Source organism: Heptranchias perlo, chromosome 6, assembly GCF_035084215.1.
Source record: "Heptranchias perlo isolate sHepPer1 chromosome 6, sHepPer1.hap1, whole genome shotgun sequence".
Lineage (NCBI taxonomy): Eukaryota > Metazoa > Chordata > Chondrichthyes > Hexanchiformes > Hexanchidae > Heptranchias > Heptranchias perlo.
This window is the reverse complement of record NC_090330.1, coordinates 12,596,242-12,615,845: the sequence shown is the minus strand read 5'-3', so window position 1 is coordinate 12,615,845 and position 19,604 is coordinate 12,596,242. Positions and strand designations below refer to the sequence as shown.

At 42.8% G+C, this 19,604-nt stretch overlaps 1 protein-coding gene across 2 annotated transcripts in view; it reads right to left on the bottom strand.

The window, feature by feature from the left end:
• Window positions 1-19,604, bottom strand: part of cyfip1 (cytoplasmic FMR1 interacting protein 1) — a 163,968-nt gene that overhangs the window by 10,583 nt on the left and 133,781 nt on the right. For both annotated transcript variants that reach the window (XM_067985776.1, XM_067985775.1), the window contains exons 25-27: window positions 15,962-16,105; window positions 14,331-14,421; window positions 5,718-5,848 (exon numbers count right to left, since the gene is read on the bottom strand). In XM_067985776.1, coding sequence (XP_067841877.1) covers window positions 5,718-5,848; window positions 14,331-14,421; window positions 15,962-16,105 — 366 coding nt within the window. The remainder of the gene's footprint in view (window positions 1-5,717; window positions 5,849-14,330; window positions 14,422-15,961; window positions 16,106-19,604) is intronic.

Below are 19,604 nucleotides of genomic sequence, written 5' to 3'. Positions count from 1 at the left end.
ATCCAAGGCATTAAGCTGCAAGTCAAAATGCTCTGTTAAAGAATATGAAATTGAATGAGATGGGTGCACAACATCAAGTATTAAATAATTTTAAAGATTACTTGCCAATATTATTTACTAACCTCCTGTTTATATATAAAAAGTCACTGTAAAGCCATTAGCAGTAGGCAGCATCTCCTAAGAACATTTCACTATGAGGTGAAACAAATCACTTTGACCTTGAACAGATCAACAGTATGTGCCATCTTGGGACCCATTTAACACTACGTTCATAGTGTTCTCATCTAAAATTGCATTCAGTTTGACGATCAAATAGTCTTTCTTTTTGACAGCGACAGCTACAAGACAGTATTTATGACCCATTCCAAGTTGGGCTGAGGGTATTAAGAGTCAACATTTTGTGGAACTGGAGTCACACATAGGCCAGACCAAGGGGTAGCAGGTTTCCTTCCCTGAAGAACAACCATCAGGAAAGATTGGACAGGCTGGGGCTCTTTTCTCTGCAAAAGAGAAGGCTGAGAGGAGACCTGATATAAATTATGAAGGGGATTGATAGTTTCTCCACATCCACTCTGTCTCCACTTGTGGGCGAGTCCAGAATAAGGGGGCATAAATATTAGAAAACCACTAACAGATCAAAAAGAATTTATCTGCAATTTCTTTACACAGAGTGTGGTGAGAATCTGGAACTTGCCACATGAAAAGTTTGAAGCAGATAGTACTGACATATTTAAGGGAGGGTTCGATGCATACATGAGGAATATGGGAGCAGGTTGGGGAGATGTAATTAGAGTGGGAGGAGGCTCTTATGGAGCATAAACACCGGCATGGGCTGAATGGCCCATTTCTGTGCTGTAGATTCTACGTGGTTAGTGAACCATGGTTTTACAGTCGAGGTGGAAATGTAGGGGTAGAGTAGGTAGATGTTGCAGAGAGAAAGTGGTCTTTGTGACAAATCAGCTTAGTGGGGTGGGGGGAGAACACATGCTTGTGTCTGTACTGGAAAATATTACTGAAACTGAATTATTCTTCAAAGATAATTTCTTCATGTCTCTAAACTCCATTTCTTACCTTTGATGACTTCACCCAAAGTCCTCCTTCATCTATTGACATTCTGGCTTCATTATATTCTTTAAACTCCATAGGAACTCATGCATGTCCTCCATTTGTAAAGCTGCGTCTGAGAAGCTCTGTTTCCTTTAGCCCCCAAAACTCTTACCTCTCTATAATGCCACAGACTTAAATATTGCTCCCTCATCTGAGGAGGCTCCAGTAAACATCTCACTCTCCTGAACCAGGGAGAACAAAAAAAAAATCAACATGGCATCTGATAGCTGATCCCTCTTTCACCTCTAGCCATCAGTCTCGCTTAATTTCCTCCTCCACGCTCACCCACTGCAACGATTGTCTGTTTCATCAATACTCCACTTCTTACTACTAAGCTCTAAATATACCCTTCTTCTTCCCTCTTCACTATGTTGAAATCAAGATTCATCAGATCTTCCACTGTTTTTTTTTAATTCATTCATGGGATGTGGGCATCACTGGCAGGGTCAGCATTTATTGCCCATCCCTAATTGCCCTTGAGAAGGTAGTGGTGAGCTGCCTCCTTGAACTGCTGCAGACCATGTGGTGAAGGTACTCCCACAGTGCTGTTAGGTAGAGTGTTCCAGGATTTTGACCCAGCGACGATGAAGGAACGGCGATATATTTCCAAGTCGGGATGGTGAGAGACTTGGAGGGGAACGTGCAGGTTGTGTTGTTCCCATGTGCCTGCTGCCCATGTCCTTCTAGGTGGTAGCGATCGCGGGTTTGGGAGGTGCTATCGAAGAAGCTTAGGCGAGTTGCTGCAGTGCATCTTGTGGATGGTACACACTGCATCCACGTTGCACCGGTGGTGAAGGGAGTTAATGTTTAGGGTTGTGGATGGGGTGCCAATCAAGCGGGCTGTTTTGTCCTGAATGGTGTCGAGTTTCTTGAGTGTTGTTGGAGCTGCACTCATCCAGGCAAGTGGAGTATTCCATCCTCGTGGAGACGAAGTCCCGTCTTTGCACTGAGGACAGCATCCAACGTGTTGTGTGGCATTATCACCGTGCTAAATGGGATAGATTCAGAGCAGATCTAGCAGCTCAAAACTGGGCATCCATGAGGCATAGTGGGCCATCAGCAGCAGCAGAATTGTAGTCCAGCACAATCTGTAAACTCACGGCCTGGCATATTCCTCACTCAATGAGGAGTGTAGAAGAGCATGCCAGGAGCAGCACCGGGCGTAGCTAAGGTGCCAATTGGTGAAGGTACAACTCAGGACTACATGCATGCTAAACAGTGGAAGCAACATGCTATAGACAGAGCTAAGCGACTCAACAACCAACGGATCAGATCAAAGCTCTGCAGTCCTGCCACATCCAGTCGTGAATGGTGGTGGACAATTAAACAACTAATGGGAGGAGGAGGCTCTGTAAACATCCCCATCCTCAATGATGGCGGAGTCCAGCCCGTGAGTGCAAAAGACAAGGCTGAAGCATTTGTAACCATCTTCAGCCAGAAGTGCCGAGTGGATGATCCATCTCGGCCTCCTTCGGTTATCCCCACCATCATAGATGCCAGTCTTCAGCCAATTCGAATCACTCCATGTGATCTCAAGAAATGGCTGAGTGCACTGGATAGAGCAAAGGCTATGAGCCCCGACAACATCCCGGCTGTAGTGCTGAAGACTTGTGCTCCAGAACCAGCTGCACCTCTAGCCAAGCTGTTCCAGTACAGCTACAACACTGGCATCTACCCGACAAAATGGAAAATTGCCCAGGTATGTCCTGTCCACAAAAAGCAGGACAAATCCAATCCGGCCAATTACCGCCCCATCAGCCACATAAATAACGTGGCTACAAGAGCAGGTCAGAGGTTGGGTATTCAGCAGCGAGTGACTCACCTCCTGACTCCCCAAAGTCTTTCCACCATCTACAAGGCACAAGTCAGGAGTGTGATGGAATATTCTCCACTTGCCTGGATGAGTGCAGCTCCAACAACACTCAAGAAGCTCGACACCATCCAGGACAAAGCAGCCCTCTTGATTGGCACCCCATCCACCACCCTAAACATTCACTCCCTTCACCACCGGCGCACTGTGGCTGCAGTGTGTACCATCCACAGGATGCAATGCAGCAACTCGCCAAAGCTTCTTTGACAGCACCTCCCAAACTCGCGACCTCTACCACTAGAAGGACATGGGCAGCAGGCACATGCGAACACCACCACCTGCACGTTCCCCTCCAAGTCACACACCATCCTAACTTGGAAATATATCGCCTTTATCATCGTCGCTGGGTCAAAATCCTGGAACTCCCTTCCTAACAGCACTGTGGGAGAACCTTCACCACACGGACTGCAGCGGTTCAAGAAGGCAGCTCACCACCACCTTCTCAAGGGCAATTAGGGATGGGCAATAAATGCTGGCCTTGCCAGCGACCCCCACATCTCATGAACGAAAAAAAATCACACTGCTGACTTGTGCCTTGTAGATGGTGGAAAGGCTTTGGGGAGTCAGGAGGTGAGTCACTCATCGAAGAATACCCAGCCTCTGACCTGCTCTTGTAGCCACAGTATTTATATGGCTGGTCCAGTTAAGTTTCTGGTCAATGGTGAACCCCAGAATGTTGATGGTGGGGCATTCAGCAAAGGTAATGCCGTTGAATGTCAAGGGGAGGTGGTTAGACTCTCTCTTGTTCGAGATGGTCATTGCCTGGCACTTGTCTGGCACAAATGTTGCTTGCCACTTATCAGCCCAATCCTGGATGTTGTCCAGGTCTTGCTGCATGCGGGCACGGACCGCTTCATTATCTGAGGGGTTGTGAATGGAACGGAACATTGTGCAATCACTGTCGACGACACCTTCCATCACTTTGCTGATGATTGAGAGTAAACTGATGGGGCAGCAATTGGCTGGATTGGATTTGTCCTGCTTTTTGTGGACAGGACATACCTGGGCAATTTTCCACATTGTCAGGTAGATGCCAGTGTTGTAGCTGTACTGGAACAGTTTGGCTAAAGGCGCGACTAGTTCTTGAGCACACGTCTTCAGCACTACAGCCAGGATGTTGTCGGGGCCCATAGCCTTTGTTGTATCCAGTGCACTCAGCCGTTTCTTGATATCACGTGGAGTGAATCGAATTGGCTGAAGACTGGCTTCTGTGATGGTGGGGATATCGGGAGGAGGCCGAGATGGATCATCCACTTGGCACTTCTGGCTGAAGGAGGTTGTATTTCATTCTCTCCCAGTACATCAAAATGCTCTCACCTCCCCCATGTTCATCCCTCCTCCTGCTATTTACAGGCTTTTAATACCCAAACTTGACATCACCCAATCACTTCTACTTGATTCATTTTATCTTCTCTCCTATTCTTTTGAACCTTAGTGCTGTACCTTGGCCCTTCACTTGTGTTCCTCAATTTTAAAAATCTATTTCCTCTGGTTGGGGAGTCATGGGCAAGGGGCCATCAATTTAAAATCATTGTGAAGAGAAAGATTAGAAAAAATATCTTTTATGCAGAGAGTTGCTGGAGCATGGAATACTTTACCACAGAAAGTAGCTGAGGCAGGGACCATTGTATCAATTAAGGAAAAAAGTGGATAATCATTTAAGGCAGAGTGAGATAAAGGGCACTGGCTTAGTTTTGGATCACTCTAGCAAAGAGCTGGCAGATGCAATGTGTTCCTTCTGTGCTGTAACTTCTATGGTTTAAGGTAGAAATTAAGTGCGACCAGAGACAAGAGGGAGTTTTTCCTCTGAGCTGTTTTTTATGCAGAACCAACTGCAAGGAAAAGTAGTGCTGTGTCAATCAACATCCTCAAAGAATAAACACAGAAACAAGCTGAGTAAATATCTAGTTATGAACAGGATTGAAGGTTATAGAATAAGTATACAAAGATAATCAAATACCCCATGGGACACAACAGTTCCATGTGGCTGGGAATTAAGGAAAATTCACTGTGGAATGCAACAACCCAGGGTTGAATATTTGAGATAGGCATTTATTTCAAAGTTTCACTTGATTTCGTTTATGGCCAAAGAAATATGCAGAATTTTCAAAGAGAGATTAAATAAATGATGCTTGAATCACCTGTGTTTGATCAAAGAATTTGATGCTTCACTCACTTCTTTGCTCCGGAGTGTCAGGTGGCACCAATGCAAGAGCACCAAGGGAGAGAGCACTTTTATGACTATAACCGGAGGATATTGGGAGGGTCCCAGAGAACCCCAGTACTTTGTCCTCAGACTTTCAAGTTGACACAGAACAAAGTGCAGCTGGCGCAACCTTTTGGGCTGTTCCTGGAATTTAAGGCACTGATATAATACATTAGCAATGTATTTTAATGGTTTTAGAACAAATGACGGTATTCTAGTAACAGTGGCACGTGGCAATTATCAGACTTTCAAAATAATAATGACAGAGCATTGTGTGAAAAACTAGATACCAACAAGTCTCAAACTATAGCTCTTATGCAGAAATTCTGCTTTTTATTTCTGTACTATTTACTCCACACCATAAAAGTCACATTGGATGAGTCTGTTGCCGTCAACAGGTTTTTATGGTGGGGAGACAGAAGGGACAAATGGAAAAATTCCACTAGATTCTCCAATAGTAGATTGGGGAATGCTCTTTTTAAAAATCTGATACCTTTCTAGACCACATATACAGTAGTTAGCATTGCTACCTACCAGACTCTGCTCAATAAGAAGACAGAAAAGAACAGCATTTCCCACTTCCCGCAAATTTTGGAAACATACAGTCTTCAGTTCTGCATATTCCACAATGTCTTTTAGTTGGTGATGGAAGAATTCCAAAATTCCTGTTGTTTAGAAATAAAATTGATCAAAATTAAAAATTCCATTTCATGAAAATAAATCAAGGTAATGTTAATGTTACCTATTCTATACAGTCTTTAGGCAAATAGAATGTTGGCCTTTATATCTAGAGGACTAGAGTACAAGGGGGCAGAAGTTATGTTGCAGCTATACAAAACCCTGGTTAGACCGCACCTGGAGTACTGTGAGCAGTTCTGGGCACCGTACCGTCGGAAGGACATATTGGCCTTGGAGGGAGTGCAGCGTAGGTTTACTAGAATGATACCCGGACTTCAAGGGTTAAGTTACGAGGAGAGATTACACAAATTGGGGTTGTATTCTCTGGAGTTTCGAAGGTTAGGGGGTGATCTGATCGAAGTTTATTAGATATTAGGGGGAACAGATAGGGTGGATAGACAGAAACTATTTCCGCTGGTTGGGGATTTTAGGAGTAGGGGGCACAGTCTAAAAATTAGAACCAGACCTTTCAGGAGCGAGATTAGAAAACATTTCTACACACAAAGGGTGGTAGAAGTTTGGAACTCTCTTCCGCAAACGGCAATTGATACTAGCTCAATTGCTAAATTTAAATCTGAGATAGATAGCTTTTTGGCAACCAAAGGTATTAAGGGATATGGGCCAAAGGCAGGTATATGGAGTTAGATCACAGATCAGCCATGATCTTATCAAATGGCGGAGCAGGCATGAGGGGCTGAATGGCCTACTCCTGTTCCTATGTTCCTAAGAGAAACCAAGGTCCCATCCGCCTTTCCAGTGGTTCAGATGGATATTAAAAGGTTCTATGGGATTACTCAAAAAAGAGCAGGGATTTCTCCTGATATCTGGCCAGTATTTCTCCCTCGACCAATACCACCAAAAAACATTCGTTTGAGTCAGTTGCTGAAAAAAATTGGGATTGCATTAAATTTTTTATGTAAATCAGGCAAATTTGGTAACATGATTTGGAGAGGTGGGCAGGATAATTCAGGATTCTAGAAGGGTTGTGAAATTCCTGGAAAAGGAGAGCAGTTTAGGAAAAAAACCCAGAAAATACGAAACCTTTTCTTAAGTGCAAGCAGTAAGATTATTGACAAGTTTTATGTGCCCAGAAGAATCCAGATACATCTTGGTCCAGCCCAGCCAACTTTCTTCCTCTGCTCAATGCAGAAAGATTTATGAACTTTGCTTAGTTAAGAATGAATTTGTCATCTTAATCAGATTTCACATCTCATGTTGATATTGCTAATGCTAGATATTTTGTAATCGCAGCTGCAACCATTGAGAATCATTGGTAATATAGCATGTTTTCCCTTTACCGTTCTAACTTGTACGGTCTCTTTTATTGTGACTTAATGAAAATCTTCAAATATATTTTTTAAAATTAATGTATCAAATACTGATAAGTGAAGGAATCTTTTCCTGGTATGCAGCCAACAGATGAATACTGCCAACCAATGCGAGGCATGCTTCCAACACTAGGCCCCAAATACAGCACGGGTGCAGCAAGACGACATGATTAATAGAACTCCTACATGGTGCCAAACTCAGATTGTGTACCAGTAATTTCCTTTCCCTCTCTTGTTTGCTCTTTCAGCTCTATATGTAGACTAAATGAACAAGGAACATCTGCAGTATCATCCAGAATAATCTTTCTTCAGGAGAGATATCAATATAAAAATACTTATAAATTCCACCTTCACTCCACTATTTCTCCTCACCCCCCTCCAGCCTTTACTAAACTTATCTTGTCCAACTACTCCCTTCGCCTCTTCTCAATGATATGTTTGGTGACACCAACCTGTTACTATGTCCATTCATAGAAACATAGAAAATAGGAGCAAGAGTAGGCCATTCGGCCCTTCAGGCCTGCTCCACCATTCAAAATGATCATGGCTGATCGTCTAACTCAGTACCCTGTTCCCGCTTTCTCCCCATATCCCTTGATCCCTTTAGCATTAAGAAATATATCTATCTCCTTCTTGAATACATCTAATGACTTGGCCTCCACTGCCTTCTGTGGTAGAGAATTCCACAGGTTCACCACCCTCTGAGTGAAGAAATTTCTCCTCATCTCGGTTCTAAATGGCATACCCCATATCCTGAGACCGTGACCCCTGGTTCTGGACTCCCCAGCCATTGGGAACATCCTCCCTGCATATAGTCCGTCTAGTCCTGTTAGAATTTTATATGTTTCGATGCGATCACCTCTCATTCTTCTAAACTCTAGTGAATATAGGCCTAGTCGACCCAATCTCTCCTCACACCTTCAATCCACCATCGCCCCATCCTCAAAATCCTCCTCGCAAAGTCTCCATTCTCTCCAACCAGCAGTCCCACTCCAACTAACCTAATCTTTCTGAAGTCCTGAAATGTATTGTTGCCTTGCAATTAAACTCCCACTACACCCTGATCAATTAGGCTTCCCACCCACAGCACTGAGACTGCATAAAAGTCATAAATAACAGTGTTTGTTACTGCAGTTCACTATTCCATTCGATATCATCAGCATCCTTGACACCAATCACTCCTCAAATGTCTCTCCTGCACAGTTCACCTCCTCCAGACGTAAATTTGCATGTGCAGCCTCTGTTCCACTGACAATGAATTGCTCCTCCTTCATTCCACTCCACCACTGGCAGCTGCTCTTTCAGCAATATGTCCAGCCCTCTGGGACTTCTTTCTCAACATGTTCACCTTGTCATTCTCTGCTTTTAAAAGCCTCCTGAAAACCCCTCTCATTGATTGTTCTTTTGTCCCCAAAGCCCCTCTTGACCTTTCTTCCCCACGCTCAGTGTCCGCTATCCACCACTCTATAAAGCATTCCAATATCTGTATATGGGGGGCACTATAGAAATGTAAGTTGTTGTCATCATAAACACAAAGGGACTGGTCTTCAAATGTATTTATACTAAAAACTACATAAAAAGCAAATTCAAAAACACCTTACTGAGCCACTGAAATATCAATAATAAGCCTAATCCTATTATCGCCTTGTCTAAAAGGGCACATGGGTCAAAATACAAGACAAGCGAAGGATTTATAATGCAAGTTTAAGACATTTGAACCTTCATAAAAAGGCTACTTCCACTAAACTCCCCAGCCACATTTACTTAAAATACTAATTTACAATATAAAATGTTATTCCCACTTTATATTAAAACACAACATAAATTTCAATAATTCAGACAGCTTGTACAGACTCCTTTTTTTGATCAAATAAACTTCATGCCGTCTGTGGTCAAAAGAAAATAACTGCTTAAAAGCAGCCTGCACAAGGGTTTACAGAAATAAAATTAAAAACTTGCTCCACTAAAACAGTTGTGAATTGAAAAGTGGTATATTTTGATCTCAGGTGAGTCACAGAAAGAAGTGAAGGTTACATTTTTGTGGGATGATTTTGGTTCTATGTTCCAGAATCTTCTGAACAAATAAGATTTAAAAGAAAACATGCCAGAACAGTCAATATTTTTCAGCTTGCCTGTCAAATGATATTTTTTTTTAATATAAGGTTTACTTCATGTGGGCAGATTCATTGATCATGACTGCTCAGAGTATAAACAGAGTGAGGGACAAAGGTATGTTCAAACACAACTCTGCTCAGTTACTGAGCCGATCTATACTGGTGGGAAAGTGCTGAGTGGAGGCTGCAGTGTCGCCTCTCAAAAGAACTGGGAAGGGTGAATAATTGGATGGGTCAGTAGCCATTATTGAATGATCATTGGAGGCTCCTGGGAGCCAGCTACAGGGAGCAATGTCAGCAGTCTGAGAGTAAACCACTAGCACAAAATAAATTCTCTAACTGTGGTGCATTATTCCTCCTCATCCTCACTGCAGCCTTTGACATGGTTCACCACACCACCTACTCCAAATTTCAGCTCGGCAAGACTGCCCTCAATTGGTTCCAGTCTTAGCTACACGATTGTAGTCAGAGCATCCCTACTGATGGCTTCTCTTTCCAGTCCCACACCGTCAACTCAAGAGCTCCCCAAAGATCTATCCCTGGTCCCCTCCTCTTCCTCATCTACATGCTGCCCCTTGGCGACATCATGCGCAGATATGGGCGCAACATGTATGATGATGACACCCAGCTGTACTCCTCCACTCTACTGCCTATTGTCAGATTGCCTGTCCTGCATCCAGCCTTGGATGACCCGCAATTTCCTCAGCAAAGCATTGGAATCCCTCCCTAAACCTGAAGCGCCTTGGGATGTTTTTCTAGGTTAAGGGCGCTATATAATGCAAGTTGTTGTTATTCTAAGCACTGAAAATCTCAGGCCCACACCACAAAGTCCTTACCCTTGCCACCCATTCCATCCCCCTCCCTGGCCATCATCTCAAGCTGAATCAGACTACTTGCAATGTTCGCATCCTGTTCAACCCTGAGCTGAGTTTTGGACCCCATTTACTGTTCACTTCAAAGACGGCTTACTTCCACCTCTAACATAACCAGCCTCTGCCCCTACCTCAGCCCATTGGCCACTGAAACCCTCATCCCATCACCTCCAGACTCGGCTACTCCAATGCTTTGCTGACATGCCTCCCATCCTCCATAAAGTTAAGTTTATTCCAAACTGTGCTGTCTGTATCTTATACTGCACCAAGACCTGCTCATCCTCAACCCTGTCCTCACTGACCTACATCTGGTGCACAATGGCTCAAGTTTAGAATTCTTGGCCTTGTGTTTAAAACCCTCCACGCCCTTGTAACCTCATCCAATGGAATAACCGCCCTAAATTGTCCATTCCTCTAACTTTGGTCTCCTGTGCACTCCTCCTCCCAATCATTAATAGCTATGCCTTCAGCCTCCTAGGCTCCATATTCTGGAATTCCCTACGTAAACCCCTCCATCTCGCTCCTTCTTTAAGACTCTTCTTAATTCCTACTTCTTTGACTAAGCACTCAATCACCCATCCTAAAATCTCTTTCTTAAGCTCAGAGCCCATGTTTTGTTAAGCTCCTTGGAATGTTTTTCTCCATTAAAGTTGCTATATAAATGTAAGTTGTCTCTGCAGCAGTCTTCTCAGCAAGAGAACTTTCATTAATGTCAAAGCACTGAGTTATTAGGAAGGAGTTGGGTTTTCTAGCCTCTTGAAAAAGAATTGACTAAGATATAAAAAGAACATAGGAATATAGGAATTGCTAGACGAAGAAAGACCAAGGTCCATCTAGTTCGCCTTTTACCATCCTGGTAGTCGCATGATACAACATTAATGGAGTTGTTGACTAATCATGTCAATCAATTTTTTTCACTTGGTCTACAACAGTCCCAGACACGAGGTGAAGAAAATCCCCAGTGGTGGAAAGCTTTGAGAACCATAGGTTCAATATCACTTTTCTTTCTCAAGCATGCTACATTTACCACGTCATGTCTCAAATTATTCCTATACTGTATTCCAAAATATTATTTTCAATTAACACCAGCTGCTTTCACCATCTCCCTAGGGAGCCTGTTCCATAAATTTACCACTCACTCACTAAGATAACGTTTTCACAGATTATTTTTGAATTTACCCCCGTTCATGCACAGACCACGTCCTCTGGTTCTACTGTTCTGGTCAAGATGAAACAGCTGGTCATCGTCCACATTATCTAGTTCCTTTAGAATCCTAAAAACAGCAAACACATCACCTCTCAACTGTCTCTTCTTCAGTGAATTTTTTTTTTTATTCGTTCATGGGATGTGGGATTCACTGGCAATGCCAGCATTTATTGCCCATCCCTAATTGCCCTTGAGAAGGTGGTGGTGAGCCGCCGCCTTGAACCGCTGCAGTCCGTGTGGTGAAGGTTCTCCCACACTGCTGTTAGGAAGGGAGTTCCAGGATTTTGACCTAGCGACGATGAAGGAACAGCGATATATTTCCAAGTCGGCATGGTCTGCGACTTGGAGGGGGACGTGCAGATGGTGTTGTTCCCATATGCCTGCTGCCCTTGTCCTTCTAGATGGTAGAGGTCGCGGGTTTGGGAGGTGCCGTCAAAGAAGTCTTGGCGAGTTGCTGCAGTGCATCCTATGCAGCCACAGTGCGCCGGTGAAGGGAGTGAATGTTTAGGGTGGTGGATGAGGTGCCAATCAAGCGGGCTGCTTTGTCCGGGATGGTGTCGAGCTTCTTGAATGTTGTTGGAGCTGCACTCATCCAGGCAAGTGGAGAGTATTCCATCACACTCCTGACTTGCGCCTTGTAGATGGTGGAAAGGCTTTGGGGAGTCAGGAGGTGAGTCACTCGCCGCAGAATACCCAGCCTCTGAACTGCTCTTGTAGCCACAGTATTTATGTGGCTGGTCCAGTTAAGTTTCTGGTCAATGGTTACCCCCAGGATGTTGATGGTGGGGGATTCGGCAATGGTAATGCTGTTGAATGTCAAGGGGAGGTGGTTAGACTCTCTCTTGTTGGAGATGGTCATTGCCTGGCACTTGTCTGTCGAGAATGTTACTTGCCACTTATCAGCCCAAGCCTGGATGTTGTCCACGTCTTGCTGCATGCGGGCACGGACTGCTTCATTATCTGAGGGGTTGCGAATGGAACTAACACTGTGCAATCATCAGCGAACATCCCCATGTCTGACCTTATGATGGAGGGAAGGTCATTGATGAAGCAGCTGAAGATGGTTGGGCCTAGGACACTGCCCTGAGGAACTCCTGCAGCAGTGTCTTGGGGCTGAGATGATTGGCCTCCAATAACCACTACCATCTTCCTTTGTGCTGGGTATGACTCTAGCCACTGGAGAGTTTTCCCCGATTCCAATTGACTTCAATTTTACTAGGGCTCCTTGGTGCCACATTCGGTCAAATGCCGCCTTGATGTCAAGGGCAGTCACTCTTACCTCACCTCTTTTGTCCATGTTTGGACCAAGGCTGTAATGAGGTTTGGAGCCAAGTGGTCCTGGTGGAACCCAAACTGAGCATAGGTGAGCAAGTGTCGCTTGATAGCACTGTCGACGACACCTTCCATCACTTTATTGATGATTGTGTGTAGGATGATGGGGCGGTAATTGGTCGGATCGGATTTGTCCTGCTTTTTGTGGACAGGACATACCTGGGCAATTTTCCACTTTGTCAGGTAGATGCCAGTGTTGTAGCTGTACTGGAAGAGCTTGGCTAGAGGCGCAGCTAGTTCTGGAGCACAAGCCTTCAGCACTACAGCTGGGATGTTGTCGGGGCCCATAGCCTTTGCTGTATCCAGTGCACTCAGCCGTTTCTTGATATCATGTGGAGTGAATCGAATTGGCTGAAGACTGGCTTCTGTGATTGTGGGGATATCGGGAGGAGGCCGAGATGGATCATCCAATTTACATTACTGCTCATCATAATCCGTCCAACCCCTCAATCATGCTGGTTGTTCTCTTCGGTATCCTTTCAATAGTTGTAATATCCTTTTTGTACTGTGGTTACCAGAACTGCACACAGTATTTTCCAAGTGTGGTCACATCGATGGATTTATAAAGTGGCAGGATTACCTCACTATTTCAGTTCAATATTGACCTTTTAATACTTCCCAACATCTGCCACCGAGCATTATTTAGGTCGCTCCAATTTGTTGTCAACCAGGACCCACAGATCTCTTTCACTTTTCATATACATTTTCTTTCCATTAAGTAATAGTTTCTTGCTGGATTTTTTTTGTCTCCATGTGAAGCACTTTGCATTTCTCACAGGGACTAACAGAGAGAAAGTAAATCTGTAGCTCTATTTCAATTTGAATGGTGACAGTAGGACAAGGGGATCACAGGTTCAAAGTGATGAAAGGCGGATTTGGGACTGATGTCAGTAAGATCTTTTTTTAAAACAGAGTGATGAACACGTGGAATAGACTTCCTGGGTAGGTGAGTGGGGGAAGAAAACACAAATCATTTAAGAAACAGTTTAACGCTGTGATGTGGACCTGTAGGTTTGTTCCAGATGGATGAACCTGGATAGGCCAACTAATAGAGCTCATCTGTATCTACCTGGTGATGTTCAATGCCAAACAGGCCAGAAGTGGGGGAAATTTACAAGAAAATAAATTTTAAAATTCTTAACAGATCATTCTAATGGCCCAATGAGTAAATGTTTGAGCCATACAAAGAAATGATTTGATTTCTTAGGCAGTGTTTGGCCTCAATATTCCCAGGTTAGGACAAGAAAAAGAAATAATCAGCCAGGGTATTCCTTCTGTTCACCATCTATTGAGTCCTGCTTAATGCATGCTTGTGTGAATGCCTCATGGGGAGAGTGTTATAATGCTCCCCAGGACATACTGTTCGCCTTACGTATGAAGAATGGTCACTTGGGTGAGATAACAGAAAGAAGTAATCATCTGTGGAAGCAGGTCCCAGCATGAGTGATTAACTTCAGGAGGAGAGAAAATATATAACAGAGAAAACTGGAAGATAGATTTTTTTAAAAAAAGGAACAGCGGTTGTTTCTATGGTAACCTTTTGTTTCACACAATGTCACCTTTGCTCAGCAATATGAATTTTCTGGGAATCTAAACAGACTATATGTTGTACTAACCTGGTGAACCATACTCGTGCCTGGGTAAACGGCAAATTTTAGGCATCACTTCCATTAAAGTCTTCACATACTGCAAAATGGTCCCTTGTAGCTGAGATTAAACGTGTGCAGAGAGTAGTGTTAACAGAACAGCGCCAATGAACATTTATAAATCACAAACATGTCATTTATTCATTAGTCCTTGGCTATTACCCACAGCAGCTCAAGATTCTCCAAAAGAGCCATTTCTTGTTTGCCTGCTGCACTTTCATTTCTATCCTCTAATTCTGTGAATAGAATTTTGAGCACTCAGTGCGGCTTTTCAGATTCAAACGTCCTTACTTTGCCTCACAATTCTCTCTATATCTTTCTAATTCAGATGCCTGGGGTTGCTACACCAGGTTACTAAAAAAACAAAAGAAAAAACATACTCTTTACAGTTTATGAATTAAATTTTTACACACCATAGCCTGAAAGCATCACATCTATAAAAATTATTTACAAATGATCCTCCCATTGAAATTATAATATTCATGATGACAATCAAACAGGCTGTTTACATTCTGATATTTTCAATGCATTAATATTCCAGCATCTCAAAAAAACATTTGCAGTCTCAAGTCAATACAGATACAAGTGAGGATTTGTAACAATCTAAAAATGTAAATAACTCTTCAGGCAAAACTGTACAACTGGACATCTTAGGATGAACCAATTTCTGGAACTATGTATTGGTGGTTATCATAGAATCATGAATGTTATAGCACAGAAACAGGTCATTTGGCCCATTAACTCTGCACCAAGGAGTCTCTCCACATGAACCAACTAATCAAATTCCATTACCCTGCTCACTGCACATATCCTCTAATTTTTTTCTTTTTCAAGCAACTGTCTAATTCCTTTTAGAATCAGGTCACGTAGTGGTGGTGGTGAAGAAGAGGAACTTTTGTGCTTAGTTGAATGCAGATTCTTGTGACCATTAACCAAATCTGTCTTGCCCTTGGCTGTGGAATAAAATATCAAATGTAATTATTTGCAACTCAGTGAAGGGTTGCTAGGGTTGGTTCTGGCCTGAACTGGTAGAGATTTCTGTTCTGATTCCAGAAGCTGCCTGATTTATATGGCACTCCAGTCTTTACATGCTCTTAGTACAGACAGGTTTTTGAATCCAGAATGATTTAATGTTTTGACAAATTTCATATCTAATATCAGTAATGCAAATGCTGGATTTTTTTTAATAAATCACAATTTGAGAATTGTTAATGCATCACTTTTTTTTGTTTTATTTTTCTGGTTTGCATGGCCTCACCTTTACTTTGAAAGGAATGGAGCCAAGCAAGTTTCAAAAACTGTGACAGATTATAATCTGTTGTATTTTTGGGTCAACCCTCCACCACTTCCTGAAAAAAGCTTTATCGTTCTTTTCAGAAAGGAAGAAAAAATGAATTAAATGTCCTCAACTAAACAAAGCACACCCAGAGACTGACTCGTTGTGCAATTATTCCACTAGGTCTCTTTTAGCTTATTAAAGATAAACGGTGTTGGAAAATACTTGCCACTAATGGATTATTTTCCATAGTAAAAGCATTTGAAGATTGAACAGTTGTAAAAGACTTGAATAGTAGCAGTCCAATTTTACAAAATATACTTACAAGACTCTTAACAACTTTCAGTAGTTCCTCCATTACCACGGCAATTCCTTGATAGCCTAGAAGCTTGCAAATCGCTCTAAAATGAGGAGGTCCCACAAAATTTTTGTAGTTGCTATAAATGCTGCTGTATGCCAAGTTCAGAGCCTATAAATGCATAAATGAAAGTAGTTAATTGGAGCTTTCTTTGTAAATATTATCAATTGTAAAATTAAGAGCATTCAATCACCCCTTTGCTTGGCACAACATAACCGAGGGTATATCATTTTAATTGTACAAAGAATGTGGAATTAAGGAAGGGAAGGGAGGGATAACAGGGAGGAAAAGGAAAACATTGACGTAATATCTTATCTTTTCATAAGTCCCAAAATTTTTCTGCATCCGATGAATTACCAATTGAAATGCATTCACTTTTATGCAAACACACAGATTCAAAAGCATTTCATCAACATAGGTGATGACATGACCAGTGCAATGCACACACACCTCTAGACCCACAAGCAGCAGAATTCTGGCTTTTGAAAGGTAAAAAATCAGGCTAAAATCATTTTTACTGATCCACTTTCAATTTCATAAGCACGAACAATCACCTACAAAAGGTGTGTGCCAGGATAGCATAAGCTTTTGTTGGTATTAAACGTGCAGTATCTCCATCTGACTTGCATACTTCACTTGAAATTGAGGTTGACATGATTTGCTAATCCTAAAATCCATGCATATGTGACACTTTCATGCAGATTGTTGTTAACAACAACAACTTGCATTTACAGAGCACTTTAGCATTGTAAAAAGTCCTAAGGCGCTTCACAGGAGCGTTATCAAACAAAATGTGACACCGAGCCACATAAGTGAGGTATTAGGACAGGTGACCAAAAGCTCGGTCAAAGAGTGTTTTAAGGAGTGTTTTAAAAGGAGGAGAGGTAGAGGGGTTTAGGGAGAGAATTCCAGAGTTTAGGGCCTAGGCAGCTGAAGGCACGGCTGCCAATGGTGGAGTGATGAAAATCGGGGGTGCGCTGGAGGCCAGAACTGAAGGAGTGCAGAGATCTCGGAGGGTTGTAGGGCTGAGGGAGGTTGCAGAGATAGGGAGGGGCAAGGCCATGGAGGGATTTGAAAACAAGGATGAGAATTTTAAAATCGAGGTCTTGCCGAACCGGTCAGTGAGCACAGGGATGATAGGTGAACGGGACTTGGTGCGAGTTAGGATATGGGCAACAGAGTTTTGGATGAGCTCAAGCTCATGGAGGTTGCAAGGTGGGAAGCCAACCAGGAGAGCATTGGAATAGTCGAGTCTTGAGGTAATAAAGGCACGGATGAGGGTTTCAGTAGCAGATGAGCTGAGGCACGGGCGGAAACGTGCAATATTATGGAGGCGGAAGTGGGGTGGGAAGTTCAGTTCAGGGTCAAATCGGACGCCAAGGCTGCGAACAATCTGGTTCCGCCTCAGACAGGGGGCAGGGTGAGGGATGGAGTCGGTGGCTAGGGAACAGAGTTTGAGGCAGGGAACGAAGACAATGGCTTCGGTCTTCCAAATATTTAATTGGAGGAAATGTCTGCTCATCCAATACTGGATGTCGAACAAGCAACATTGACAAATCAGAGGTAGTAGAGGGGTCGAGAGAGGTGGTGGTGAGGTAGAGCTGGATGTCGCCAGCATACATGTGGAACCTGACATTGTGTTTTCAGACGATGTCGCCAAGCAGCAGCATGTGGATGAGAACTAGGAAGGGGCCAAGGATAGATCCTTGGGGGACTCCAGAGGTATTGGTGCAGGAGATGTGGGAATTACCTGCAAATCGGATATACATATTGATGTGAAAGCTTTGTGTACTGTTAAAGCCGAAAGAGTTAAACAGAATTCTGTGCTGAATATCCTACCCAACAAGAATGTGGAACATCCCCCAATTTTTTCAAGCTATATACTCTGAACTAATTATGAGATACAGTTTAAATGACTTGGATGTTGCATTCAAGATCAATTGTCAACTGATAAACAACCTAATGTTTCAAATATCTCTTGTGTCTCCCATTACTGCAATACTGATTGAAGGCACAAAAGAGAGGTTACAAGAGATATTTGAAAGGTAAATCTGCCAAGTTTGGAATATGGATTGCAAATAAATGCTAAAACAACAAAGTTAAAGGCAATCACAAAAAAGGCTTCCAAAATACTGATGTTAGAGGCAACACCAAAATAAAGCACCTAATAAAATCAAATAGTCGAAGCCATGAAGTAGTTAAACACAGGGTAACTATAAAAACAATATTTAACATGAAAGAATTCTGTGCAGCCTTAAAATCAAGGTGGTCTTAAGCAGAAGAATAACTACGTTTTGAATGAAGCCAGAAGCATTGTATGGATGTGAAAAGCTGGGCCGTGAACTTTGAAGTAACATAGCAACTGGAAATATTTGAGTTATAGTGCAGCAGATGTATGCTGAAAACTAAATGCACAAGGTAAATACTGATTGAAATAACCTATGAACATAGGAAAAAAAAGATGTGATGAGACTGATGATAAAAATGATGGACTGTGAGCAGATGGGGAGAATGGAGGTGAGGGGGAGGAAAAGGCAGGAGGTGAGGGGGAGGAAAAGGCAGGAGATAGCCTTTATTATTATATGTTCTTTGACCTACGTACTCAATTTTTATCTTTTTCTTTTAATACCTCAGCAGAACGGTGGGAAAGTACAACTGGTTTGGGGTATTTAGCAGCACTGGGAAGAGGGTATTGGTGTTTTGAAACACTTGCAGGGAGTAATGGATTTAGTAGCACTTGCAAGGGTGGAAACATGGGCTGGTAATTTGGCTCACTGGGGTTTCATGGAGATGCAACACGATGGAATGGGGTTCCAGGATGTGTCAGCACTCTAGAGGGAGAGCGCAGTGTCTGACAGAAATGGCAGGTGGAAAAGAGAAGGACCCTGTGATTTGGAGGGGACTGTCAGCGCTAATGAATCCCAGCTCATAAGAACTTGAGAGGAGGGGAGGGGAGGAAATGAGAATTTATTTTCATTTTGCCTCCTTTTATCACCGATCCTCTGGACTCATTAGCATGACACAAATTGCAAAGACTACACTGATAAGCATTCTTTAATGAACCAGAATGATTAATGAAGCAGTGTCTAGGTAATTATTGTGGCTGCTTTTGATCAATATGTCAACATCAGCTATGATCTGGTTTCTTTGAAAACAGTCTATTAGTTGAAATTTTAATACGATTCAACTAAACTGATGCACAAACTTGGAAGTGTCTTTTACTGCAATGAGGGGTAAAAGATGAACTTCAGAAGAGAGATCTGCATCCATTACGATACAATGCACGAGCTGTATAGCAGTCATACTAACTAGGCATGAAATAGTCTCAACAATCACGTCTAATTCTGGCTCTTCTGAAAATTTTTCTACAGGTTCAATTACTGGAAAGAGTGAAAGCAGCTTTCTTGAAAGAGCCTTGAATGGTTGACTGACGTACTTTCAACCAAGCACTTTTAAAATCAATCATGAGCAGGCAATCCAGCACTGATGGTTTTGGTAAGCTGTGCTAACAATGGAGGCCATCACTCCTGAGCCTAATTCAGTTCTTATCTTGTATCCACACAACAGTTCCAGGAGGGGTGGTCAGATAGCAATCAGCCAAGGAATGACA